This window comes from Jaculus jaculus, chromosome 1 (genome assembly GCF_020740685.1).
Source record: "Jaculus jaculus isolate mJacJac1 chromosome 1, mJacJac1.mat.Y.cur, whole genome shotgun sequence".
NCBI classification, from domain to species: domain Eukaryota; kingdom Metazoa; phylum Chordata; class Mammalia; order Rodentia; family Dipodidae; genus Jaculus; species Jaculus jaculus.
The window spans coordinates 61,188,657-61,201,237 of NC_059102.1; the positions used below are offsets into that span (position 1 = coordinate 61,188,657).

Genomic DNA, 12,581 nt, shown 5'->3' on the forward strand with positions numbered 1-12,581 from the left:
TTGTTTGCAGTGGCTAGAAGCCCGGCATGCCCATTATCTCTCCTTCTCTTTCTTCTTTGTCTCTCTCTCATGCTGCAAATAAATAAATAAATAATATTTTGAGGGCTAGAGAGATGGCTTAGTGGCTAAGCACTTGCCTGTGAAGCCTAAGGACCCTTGTTCAAGGCTCGATTCTCCAGTACCCACATAAGCCAGACTCACAAGGTGGCATATGCATCTGGAGTTCATTTGCAGTGGCTGGAGGCCCTAATGCACCCATTCTCTCTCTGCCTCTTTTTCTGTCTGTCGCTCTCAAGTAAATAAATAAAAAATAATAATTTTTTTTAATTTTTTGAAAAAGAAAAAAGGAGAACATGGCTGACATTCTAGCTGCTTAGACAAGCAGATGTAATCCCTCAATGTAACTAATCCCTGCCATTTAGCAAAAAGACATGCTTCTGACCACAGTGACAAATGTCATAGTATCTTAGAGACTAATAATGCCCTCTCATAAAGAAAGGCTTACAAAAAACAAGTAAGGCTTTGTTTGTTCAACACTAGAAACAAAAATGGTCAGTTAACTTGTCCACCAAAGCCTTATACGTGAAAATCCAGAAAGATCATCTATGGACTGAGAATGTGGCTTAGCAGCAATGGAAACCTTATAGACCAGAGTATGATTTTCCAGTACCCATGTACAGCCAGCCACATGCACAAAGTAGCACATGTGTTTGGAGGTTTTTGCAGGAGCATGCCTTATTCATATTCCCTCCCTCCCTCCTTCTGTCTCTCCTTCTCTTATAAATAAATAAAAATATTTTTAAGACAAGATCATACATAACACACTAATAATCTACCCTGGAGATAGCATATCCTAAAGATGAGTTCACCCCTGTTCCTTCATTTGTCATGTGTCCACACTCCAAGATTCTAACTGACATGAAAGAACCATCTCACCACCGTCAGCTCTTACGAGACACACAGTGCAGAAAGCAACATCATGCCTGGGTTTCACTGTCACACGTGGCATCACACCCACAAGAACCAGAACATTCGCAACACCAGTAATCCCACACCCTCTGGAAGCACTCCTGTAAGGCTTACCTGAGAGCCTGCAGCTGCACTGCTGATCAGGTGGTTGTTGGGATGCGCAATCCAGAAAGTTGAAACAGCCCTGCAAGGCATTTTTGAAGGTGATGTAAATAGTCTATATGAAAAACTCTGCCCACTAAAAACTCCCCTACAGCATCTTTCCTAGAAATCAAGGCCTTGACCACCACACATGGTTCTCTCCATGAATTAATTACTCACATGCAGTCAGTGGCAGGCACAGGGACATAGTTTCCAAACACTTTGTCTCGCATGGTGGTGCACATGGAATTGTTCCGATCCGTGGGGAGGAGAGTGCCCGGTTTGGTAAGGAGTCCCAGATTGTGGAACAAAGTGTTTCTCTGTTCAATACCATCTTCCAAAAAGAAGCAATGACCTAGTGTGTCAAATCCAATGGTGTCTTTTATCTGCATAAATAAATTCAAGTGCATAATGTCACTGGAAATAAGATGGATTGCAGTGGTAAGTGTTACTCAGTACAATACACTAAGTAAAAATGTAAAAAGATTTGTGCCAGGTGTGGTGGGGCATGCCTTTAATCCCAGCACTCGGGAGGCAGTGGTAGGAGGTTCACCATGAGTTCAAGGCCACCATGAGAATGCTGAGTGAATTCCAAGTCAGCCTGAACTAGACCGAGACCCTACCTTGAAAAACCAAAAAAAAAAAAAAAGATTTGTTATTGTTTTACTCTTAGCAGAAAAGGCTAAATCAGGAGGTGGAGAGATGGCTCAGCAGTTAAAGTGTTCACATGCAAAGCCTAACGACCTGGGCTCATTCCCCAGACCCCATATAAAGCCAGATGCACAAAGTGGCACACACATCTGGCATTCGTTTGCAATAGCTGGAGCACTTGGTGCACCCATTCTGTCTCTTTTCTTTCTCTCTCTCTGCTTGTAAATAATTTTTTTTTTTAAGGAGGCTCAATAAAACATTAGGTTTAGTTTCTCATCTCAGAGGCTGATTTAGATAGATAAACAACAGGCTTCCTTTAGACAGCAGAACAGACTCCTCAGTAACAGGACAGAGAGCAAGCCATGAAGCAAAACGGCCTACTGTATAAAAGGGAGAAGTCATGAGAATGAAGGAGTCAACATTGCAACGAGAAGTGCTGCATGTCAACATGGTGTGAAGACACTTACCAGCAAGCCATTAGTCCCGTGCACAGTGATGCACCTTGAGAAGCTGTGATGAATAGACAGGCCGTCCACAAACGTTGGGTGCCTGTACCCTCCTTTAGAATCCACATCTCCACAGAGGTGGAAATGCACAGGGTACCGCCCCAGGAGCTGCTGCTGGCCCATGTGTTTGAGCTCCACATAGGAAAGATGGACCGAAGTAAAATTTTTCATGATCTACAAAACAAAGTATCCAAAGTCAAGCTGACACTTCACAGAAAAGGAACAGTTTAAATAGAACACATATGAAAGTGTTCTTTTCCTTTTGCATCATGTTTTCCCAGGTTCACACAATAATTTGACAAGTTAGAGCCCAGAGCTCTAACTCAGTGGCAAAGTGTTTGCCTCACATATGTGAGGTCCCGGATTCAATCCTCAGCAAGTGCTTCAAAAAACTTTAACAATAGTGTCAAATTAGGTATAAAAATAAATGAACTCAGAAAAATGGCAAAACTAATTTCTATGAATGTGGGGGATCCAGGGATTGAGGTTTTTTGTTTGTTTGTTTGTTTGTTTGTTTTGGTCTATTTTTAAGACATTATCTTATTAGCAGCCCTGATTGGCCTAGTAATTATTATATAGCTCAACCTGGCCTTGAATTTGAATGTACAGTAATCTCCCTGCCTCAGCCTCCCAACTGCTGGTGTCCACTGCCACGCCCTTTTAGATACATGTTTTTGTTTGTTTGTTTGTTTGTTTTTTGGTTTTTCAAGGTAGGCTCTCACTCTGGCCCAGGCTGACCTGGAATTCACTATGTAGTCTCAGGGTGGCCTCGAACTCACGGCAATCCTCCTACCTCTGCCTCCAGAGAGCTGGGATTAAAGGCGTGTGCTTTGAAGACATGTTTTAATCTGTTCCAACACAGGCATTCTTCCCCAACTTAAGTGGGGCAGTGAGCTGCAATTGCCACCCTGACCAGAATGTCAGGCTGGGCAACACTAGAAAGGAGGAGATCAAAACTCTGTGAAGTAATATACACTGAATGTATCATGTTTGCAACATAGCAAAGCAAAAATAAAAACAAGAAAATTATTAACTAAATAAGGGACTGTCTTTTAGTCACTAGTAATCTTATTTTGCCCTTTCATTTCCATAACCTACTATATCATAGTTGGGTAGTGATTTATGCCAAAATCCTTTGCCAATGTTTATTTAGCACATCATATTGTTTGTCTAGCTTCTTTTTGGAAATTTCCCTGTGACCCACACAGTTTGACCACTCTCAGTATTTTAAGCCCTTGGCTTTCAATTATATAATTGAAAATAAGAGAGTAATGATGAACATCTTTTCTAAAACCAGTGAAATAGAAATATAGGTAACAACCACAGACTACTATCCCTGGAGATAGTGATTCTAAACACACATAGCCAAAATGCAGTCCAGTACAACAGCTTCCTATACAGAGCACTGCCTACCAGACGGTAAGTACTTAATATTTTCCAGGACAAAAATCAGCAGAAAAATTTTAATGAAAACATTTTGCATGTACATACTACTACTGTTTACTCTTCAGTATTACCATGATCTTAAAACAACCAATAGATTCTTACAAAAATTGTACATATCAATACCAAGATAACTGTGCTTTTGTCTCTATGTGGCTGGGTTTCCAATGCAATGATTTAATTCTTCATAGAAAAACGCTTACATCATTGAAATACAGTCCAGGCTAGCTCACTCTCAACATGGTCTCATGTTGCCTAGGCAGGACTCCAATTCACTAGATAGCCAAGACTGGCCTTGAACTCTTGATCCTCCTCTCAAGTACACGGATTATACGCACACAACAGCACACCTAGCTCTCCAGAACACCTAGTTGTTCTTTTTAGTCCCATAATATTTCAAATGATTTATGAATATGCAGACATACCTCATTCCACAACTACGAAGTTTCTTAGCAACTAAATAAAAGTTTCTTAATAATTAGCAATGAGGATCTCAAAGAAATTATTAAATCCTTTCACCTACCATGACGTGTCCCCCAAAAGTATCATAATCAAAGAACTGGCACTGATTTTCTGCGTAACATGAGTCCTCCATCTCTCCTTGGATCACAATGTTCCGGGTGAGAATTCCAACCTCAGCTCTCATGTCTATCCCATCTATGATCTCACCCATGTGCAGGAACTGGGGGGTTTCTGATGGATGTAAACCAGAGATGAAGAACATTAGGACAAAGAACACATGAAACCCTCCCCAAAGGCATTCTCTTCATTCAATAACCATACATCAGGATCAGGAACTTACCATCTCTTACCACACTCCCACACCTCAGGCTCACAGGATCCCCTAAGGGATTTACAGAATGTCTATCCCAACCACCCACCCAAAGCCTGACCCTGTCTACTGCTCTCCCACCACTCCTTACACCCAGGCACCAACAAAGAGCTTGCTCTGCCCTGGAGGAGTCAGTCCTCCAGAAATAGCATTAATGACCTTGAACACCTAATAATCCCCAGTCTTCTCTCCAGTTCCTGTCTTTGTTCTACCCACTGAGGACACGGGAAGAACCAAATGCATGGGAGCCTCAGAAACATGCTTTTGTAGAGCTTGCTATAAGGTGTCACATTTGTACTTCTATTTTGAACTAAGGTAATCTACATTTGGGCATCAACCATACAGGAATAACCATCTTGTATTTTCCACTTCTTATTACATAGTACTATTTTTATCTCCCCTAGAAGTTTATAAGCACTGCAAGTTTTTCTGTGATACCCTTCTATAACCTCCAGAAGGAAAACATACAAATATGCCATGGGAACTGAGTCCATGAAGAGTAGCAAGAGTGGGAATTTCCAAAAAACCACCAATTCCAGATGGTATTATAACTTGGGTTTTTTGTTTTGTTTTATTTTTTTGTCAGTTTGTGCCTAGTATTGTGAGAGAAGGAAAAGCATAAGACCAAATGAAGCACAGAGGGGGGAAAGTACCAACTAAGCCAAACATTCTGTTTTCTTTCAAGCTCTCATTACAAAACCTGAGTAAGCACTTCTTGATCAGCAACTGTAAGCATTTGCTTTGCAGTACCATATCAGCCTTAGTACTTAAGCAAGGGAGGCAATGTGAGATGCCTGTGGACCCCAAGGTCTTCCTACAGTACCAGCTGTCAAAGAGTCCTTGATAACTGTCAGCCATTCTTTCTTCTCATAACTCACAGTAAGAATCTTCTGGGGGTTGGTAAGATGGCTCCGCAGTTAAATGCACTTCTCACAAAGCTGGACAACCTGAGTTTGATTCCCTAGTACCCACATAAAGCCAGATGCACAAGATGGTCCCTGCATCTGGAACTCCTTTACAGTGGTAGAAGGTCCTGGCATGCCCATTCATATTCTCTCCCTCTCAAATAAATATTTGTTAAAAAAGAATCTTCGTTTGTACTATTATCCTTCAAAACACTATTACAAGATTATGAAAATATCTATTTGGTTCCATATTAAATCTCTTTTGTTTTGCCAAGCAAGTAAGAACCCATGAACTCTACTTAAGACTTCTACTAAAAATAAACTTGTTGGTAAGTTGATTTACTATTAACTGACAGTAAAAAATTAGTAAGAAACTTTAGAAAATCAATTCACCTAATCTACATCTTTTCTTTTCTTTAAACAAAGAAATGGAAGCTCCAGGGGTGAAATGCCTCTCCGTGAGTTGTTGATCAGAGAGGCCAAGGAAGCTCCCAAAACAACACAGGGTATCGCCACTGCTCTTGCTCATCCACCAAGACTAGATCAAAATCCTCTGTCGCTAAAGACAGTACATGCTTCAGTTGTAAGACATGGAAAAAAACCAGCTAACAGGAGCTAGAAGCTTCCTCCCTGATGGTTAGCACTCCCATTGCCAGAAGGTACTATGCAGGTTGCGAGTACAGAAAAGCCATCAACAACCTTACCAAGCTGTGAACCCTACATGCCATACAACCAACTTGCCAGGCAAGATGCGCCCACCAGTACAAGAGTGGCTTGACTTTCATGGAGATGACCAACTGTTTTCTAACTGTATCTGAGGTCTACTCTACAGAAATAAATTCATGCCTGCTACCGTAAATCTAGTCAAAAGCACATGGCTGGAGAAGCCTCAGGACCTATAGACCCTAGAGGAGACCCTGCTACTGTTGTTATGCTAAATGGATATGTCAAACTACCTTCTAAATATTTATACTTATTTATACTCATAGATTAGTGCCACTGTCATCCTGGATCAGAGAAGCTTCTTTGTTCAGTGGGAAGAGGTTAATGCAGAGATGCATAGCTAGAGAAAGGCTGAGAGTAAGTGAATACTGTGTCCTCAGCCTTGAAAAGGACATCTGTAGCACCTCTCAAGGATGGGGAGCATCAAGGAGGAAAGAGGTGGGAAGTATGTAAGAACCAGAGTGGGAGGAATGCAGAGGATGAAGCCTGTCTTTGGGATAATATCTGGCTGTTGCTCTCATGCGTTCATAGCAGCTGTGGTTTCCTGTTCAAGACTGAGCCCATCCACATTCCACAGACAGGGGAGGGAGGAGCAACTGGCAGTTAGTGGGTGCTGGGGGAGGCAGAACCCTGTTCTTCAGAGGTACAGCCACTGGTAAGTTGCTCATACCTCCCACTCATGCCCATGCAAATAACTATGATTCAACTCAGCTGGACACACAGAGAGAGAGAAGTGGCAAGAGGAGTTGTTGGGAAGAAAATATTTAGCAAGAATGGGAAGGGGTAAGTGAGAGTAATTGGGGGTAAATATGATCAAAATATATTACATACATGTATGAAATTCTCAAAAAGAAAATTTAAACTTAAAAAAAAAAGTAACGGCAGCACAGTAACACTGACTTATCCATTAAAGGTCACTAATGGCAAAAAAGCCGCTGAGCATCTAATTCCCCTTGGGATTCGGGCTCAGTGCACTCATTGCTAAGCCCTTTCATAAGGACAGTGACAGAATTCTGAAAACAGAATAGATTTCAGGAATCAAGTCCCAGGAAAACAATGAGTTTCCTAAGCAACGTCTGAGCAGTCTGGTACCTTTAACTTTGACCTGAAAACGGCTGCACTCGGGACAGGGGAGAAGAGTGAACTCCTCGGCTTGGTACATGGAATAGTCGGTGCTGGCAACCACAATCTGGTCTCCAGCTTTCCAGCTGCTAACGTCGTCCAGCAGATGAAGCTTCACGCCATCCACGATCTCCACCCGGAAACCTGACAGAGAGATGCCTAAAAAACAAACAAACAAACAAAGGCATTAATAGAAGGTTTGGTTCTTGAAATTCACCATCTCCCCGGTTTACAAATAAAAAGTAACATAACCACAACTCAGCGATTTTGTCCTAATGCTAGCCATGTGACACTCATTGCATATGTGAATGATGAAAATGAGAAAATATGGATCTTGGCCAACAAAGGCAAACAAAGTTCGTGCACATTAGCCAGGATACAAACTGTTATATTATCAAGTATTCTTTTGAGATTTTGAAGATCAATCACTAAATCCTTTGTCACACTTCAACTTGTGGCTAAAACTAATAATGCCACCCAACAGCTTCTTATGTACTAAGAACACCCCACACCCAGACAGACGTGGCCAGGCACAGAACGGGCGGTGATGAATGTCTAAGGCCTCGATGGGCTCCCGTGGAGCAGAAGTGACAGGACACTGGTTCGCAGACGATCTCCGCATTAGGAATGAATGTACCTCAAAAGATTCTACATTTCTGTGCCTCTGCCCATGCTTCATTCTTCTCCTTTTGGTAAGCTTATTAAAAATTAAAAGTTATCATCAGAGTTCTGGAGAAAAAAAACCCTGAGGTCAAGGTGCCAGTATGGTTAAGTGTCTGACGAAGCCTACCCAGCTCACTGATGCTACCTTCTCTCCTTGCCCAACAAGGCTGAAGGGCAAACACATGCCACGTTCTGTACCTAAGGTGTCTATCCACTCTTGATCACCACCAAGGGTCCTGTGTTCCCTTTTATCAACTACAGGATAATCCATAAAGACGTCCCAAATGTTCTTGAGCTTCACGTGTTCTGTTTGGTAATGTTTATACCTTCAGGTAACTGAAGGACAGTTTGCCTCCTTGCAAGGTACATGAGTGACAACAGCAGAGGGCACCCAGGCATGAATTCACTACTCTTTCTTCTCTTGGGACTCAAGAATGGTGTCTGCCAAATGCAAGAATATGACCACTTTGCTTTGCAATGTGACCTGAGGTCACATGATGGTCCACCTGTCCAAGTCAGCTCCTTTGGAGGGATGAAGTAAATTATGGAAGCTATTGACTACTAGTGAATGGTCTCTTCCCACAGCATCTTTCAAATTCAGAGCTAGATCCCAACCAGGCAGAGAAGAACAGAAGTGCTACCCCAGCTTCTCTCTAGCTTACCCAGGATGGAAGCGCTCCCTGCTTCTACAATATCCATGATACCACCGTCTACCATGAGGTAAAAGCTGAGCTCATGGCACTGTGTATGGAACAGAGGAGAGCTACTTCGTAAGATTCACAGACGTAGGAAAATCCTCCTTTCAAAGGTATCTACTTACAAATAATCTGTATTTCCTCAATGATCATACTAAGTGACAACCTTAAGATGTTGACTCAGAGAGACTGATAGGAGCCAAAGAAGATGTTTACTTAAATTAGGAAAATCAAAGGATAGGAAATTCAGGCAAGGAACAAGGACTCTTATGGATGATCTTAGGGTTGAAGCCACTTATTCAAGTAAAACCTGACCACGTCTTACATTCTGTTATCTTATTCTAACCTGCTATTTATTTTCTGCACAGTATATGTGTGCACATGCAAATATTTAGTAAACTTTGTGCTTTTTAATTTGTTTCTTGCTTCCCTATGTTAAAGCACATGATGAGATTTTACCTGAAAGGTAATATAAATAATAGTAATTCCTACAATTATAGTAATAGCTAACAGAGGTTGGGATGTCCCATATATAACAGCCTCTCATTAAAACAATTATGAAATAGATATGATATTCAGTAGGGGTAAAAAAAAAATCAAACATCTAGGAGTTTGTATAGCAGTTAAAATTGCAGCTAAACAGGACATGGTGGCACATACCTTTAATCTCAACATTTGGGAGGCTAAGGATTACTATGAGTTTGAGGCTAGTCTAGGACTACAGAATGAGTTCCAAGGCAGCCTGGGCTAGAGTAAGGCCTTACCAAAACTGAATGTTAATCTAATTCCAGGGCCAAATTTGTTCATCTCTGTACTATGTTTTGCAAAGAATAGAAACATGCAGCTTAATAACAAAGAAAAGGGTCTGGGAAGATGGCTCAGTGGGTGAGGCACTTGCTAGACAAGTGTGAAGACCAGAGTTTGGATCCCCAGAATCCACATGAATGCTGGGTGATAACAGCAGCCTGTCTGAAATGCCAGCACCTGTGACAAAGAGACAGATCTCCAGGGCAAGCTAGGTAGCTAGTCAAATCAGGGAGGCCTTGGTTCAAGTCAGTAAATAACATGCTGAGCAATTGAGAAAGACAGTAGTGTCAATCTCTAGCCTCCACATGTACACACACACAACATATGCTCCTGCACATATATGCACCCACACACATAAGCATGCAAGTAAATTACATACATATACATAGCTCCAGAAACAAAGAAAAGTAAGAAAGATAATTTAAAAATTCCATAACTGGGCTGGAGATATGGTTTAGCAGTTAAGGTGCTTGCCTTCAAAGCCAAAGGATCCAGGCTTGATTCCCCAGAACCCCACATAAGCCAGATACACAAGGTGCTGCATGTGTCTGGAGTTCATTTACAATGGCTGAAGGCCCTGGCATGCCCATTCTTTCCTTCATTCTCTCCCTCTCTCTCTTTCAAATAAATAAAATAAAATATTTTTTTAATTCCATGACAATAAAATTTTGTTAACCCCCAAAACTCCCTAAAGAGTGGTAACTTGAAAACACTCATTTTTTATATGAAATTTCAAAAAAGATGATGCTAGATAACTATGACTTAAAAGATAATTAGAATTTACTTCTATTTTTAAAAGTTTACAGGGGGAAAAAATTTAGTACTTAACAATTTCTTACTCTTTTCTAGGTTTAGGCAAAGATCCTGCCTGATATTATCTCCTGCCCTTACTGGAAGTATGACAGGAAGTCAACTCAGCCTAGCTGCTTCCTGGGGAGAAGTTCCACCTCTTCCAGAAAGTAAGAGTCACTGAGAAAACTGGGTGCAAACAATAGCCCATGACAGACAACAGACAGACGGAATGTTCCCTCTTCCAGAAGTGAGTTATCCCTGTGGTGTGGAAATGAAGATGACCCTTCCTACATAGGAAAAGTTGACTCACATTCCGGCAATGTTTGTCTCCTGCCTAGAACTTCTCTGGAGACAGAGTCCCTACACACCAAACTCCTGCTAGGAATTGCAGTTCACCCACCTATGCTTGTAGCCAAAGACAACCGTGTGGAAGCAAGACCAGAAATGCTGGCGACAGAAGGCCCGGCTCCAACTTCCTCATCCGTCATCGGTACCATTTCCTCGCCTCACCCAGGCTGCTTAGAAGCACCTTTACAAGTTTTTGTCCCATTCCAAGGACTCCATTTAGTTGTTTTAATGCAAAACACTTATCTTTAACCTCACTGACACAAAATATATCATTATAACCCAAGCTGTCTGCACCATCACTCACATGCACACGGGTTCCTATATGCACTACACCCAGAACTTCACACTTGGTGTAGCATCCCTACATGCTAATTTAGCCCCACTCTTCAGACAAGAAAATTAAGGTTAAAGGAATTACAGTCAAGACCAGATGTGGTAGCACACGCCTTTCATCCCAGCACTTGGGAGGCAGGGGTAGAAGGATCGCCATGAGGTCAAGGTAGCCTGAGATTTCATAGTGAATTCTAGGTCAGCTTGGCCTAGAGTGAAACCCTACCTTGAAAAACTAACAAAAATAATAAAATAAAATAAAATAAAATAAACAAATTACAGTGACATTCTCATGATCCAATAGAAAGTAAAAGCTGTGACAGAAAACCAGGCATTTTGTCAACAGTAATTCAAGTTAATAAACACTCTGTTTGCTATAATGCTATTCAAAGCAAAAGTGAGACCCCAGTCTAAAATAAACACATCTGGATAATTATAGATATAATAAGCATCTCTTAATTATACTCACCTCATATGAATTTTAAAATCATACTTTATTGGAAAAGAAAGATGATAGAGATGCACAGACAGGAAGCAATCAAGTCATCATTAACTAAAACAGGAAAAATCCAGCAAAAAAGTAAATAAATTAAGAAATCCCGGGCTGAAAAGATGGCTTAGAAGGTAAGGCATCTGTCTATGAAGCCTAAGGGACAAGGTTCAAGTCCCCAGTACCCATATAAACCAGATGCACAAGGTGCCACATGCATCTATAGCTCATTTTCAGTGGTAGGAGGCCCTGGTATGCCCATTCTCTTTCTCTCTCTCTTGCTCTCAAATAAATAAATATAAATATATAAAAGTATGTGTACATATTTTTAATATTTATTTGAGCGACACACAGAGAGAGAGAACAGGTGCACCAGGGCTTCCAGCCACTGCAAATGAACTCCAGACATGTGCGCCCCCTTGTGCATCTGGCTAACGTGGGTCTTGGGGAATTGAGCCTGAAACCAGGGTCCTTAGGCTTCACAGCCAAGCGCTTAACCACTAAGCCATCTCTCCAACCCAACTTTTAATATTTTTTAATGTCATGTTTAGTCACAGTACAGACCAAGGTGGCTTGCCTATTTCATATCAGTTCAGTTGGTCACATCCAGGAAACAAATGCATTTAATCACACTATGACTCCAAGAACCTTGCCCCAAACTAGAAGAGATCATCTAGTACAGAGAGAGTTCTTGAGTCTACAAGATCTAACTACAGCAGGGAAAGAGCTTTAGTCACCAAATAGTTGACAAACCAAACCCAACAGGCTGCTGTTTGAATGGAATCCTTCCTTAAAAAGATATGTCACAGTACTTACCAGTGTCTGACCAGAATTTCAACTATTCCTGCCTACCTTCAATCCATTCACTGTAGGCAGTCACTGAGAACTTCTGGCCATCCACCGTATAAAACTCTCTTTGGGCCAGAGCCTTCCCGCCACTGCTATGGTTCTCATAGTTTCTCACGGATTCATTGCAGGAAGTGCTTCCGCCATCGATGACGCCAACTAAGGCCCAAGCTTGCCTAGGAGGAAACGGGGCATGCACACTTGGTTATCTGTCACAGAAGCGGCTCAAAGCTCCGGCACAGATATGGAAGGCTGGAGTTTAATGCTTGAGTTTCATTTTTTAAAAATGTATATATATTTATTTGCAAGCAGAGAAAG

At 41.5% G+C, this 12,581-nt stretch overlaps 1 protein-coding gene across 1 annotated transcript in view; it reads right to left on the reverse strand.

Annotated features, from left to right (window-relative positions):
• Cemip2 (cell migration inducing hyaluronidase 2) overlaps positions 1–12,581 on the reverse strand; it is an 87,096-nt gene that overhangs the window by 44,088 nt on the left and 30,427 nt on the right. Inside the window, exons 5-10 of the mRNA XM_004652983.2 lie at positions 12,270–12,439; positions 7,263–7,451; positions 4,234–4,403; positions 2,229–2,441; positions 1,291–1,496; positions 1,084–1,153 (exon numbers count right to left, since the gene is read on the reverse strand). Coding sequence (XP_004653040.1) covers positions 1,084–1,153; positions 1,291–1,496; positions 2,229–2,441; positions 4,234–4,403; positions 7,263–7,451; positions 12,270–12,439 — 1,018 coding nt within the window. The remainder of the gene's footprint in view (positions 1–1,083; positions 1,154–1,290; positions 1,497–2,228; positions 2,442–4,233; positions 4,404–7,262; positions 7,452–12,269; positions 12,440–12,581) is intronic.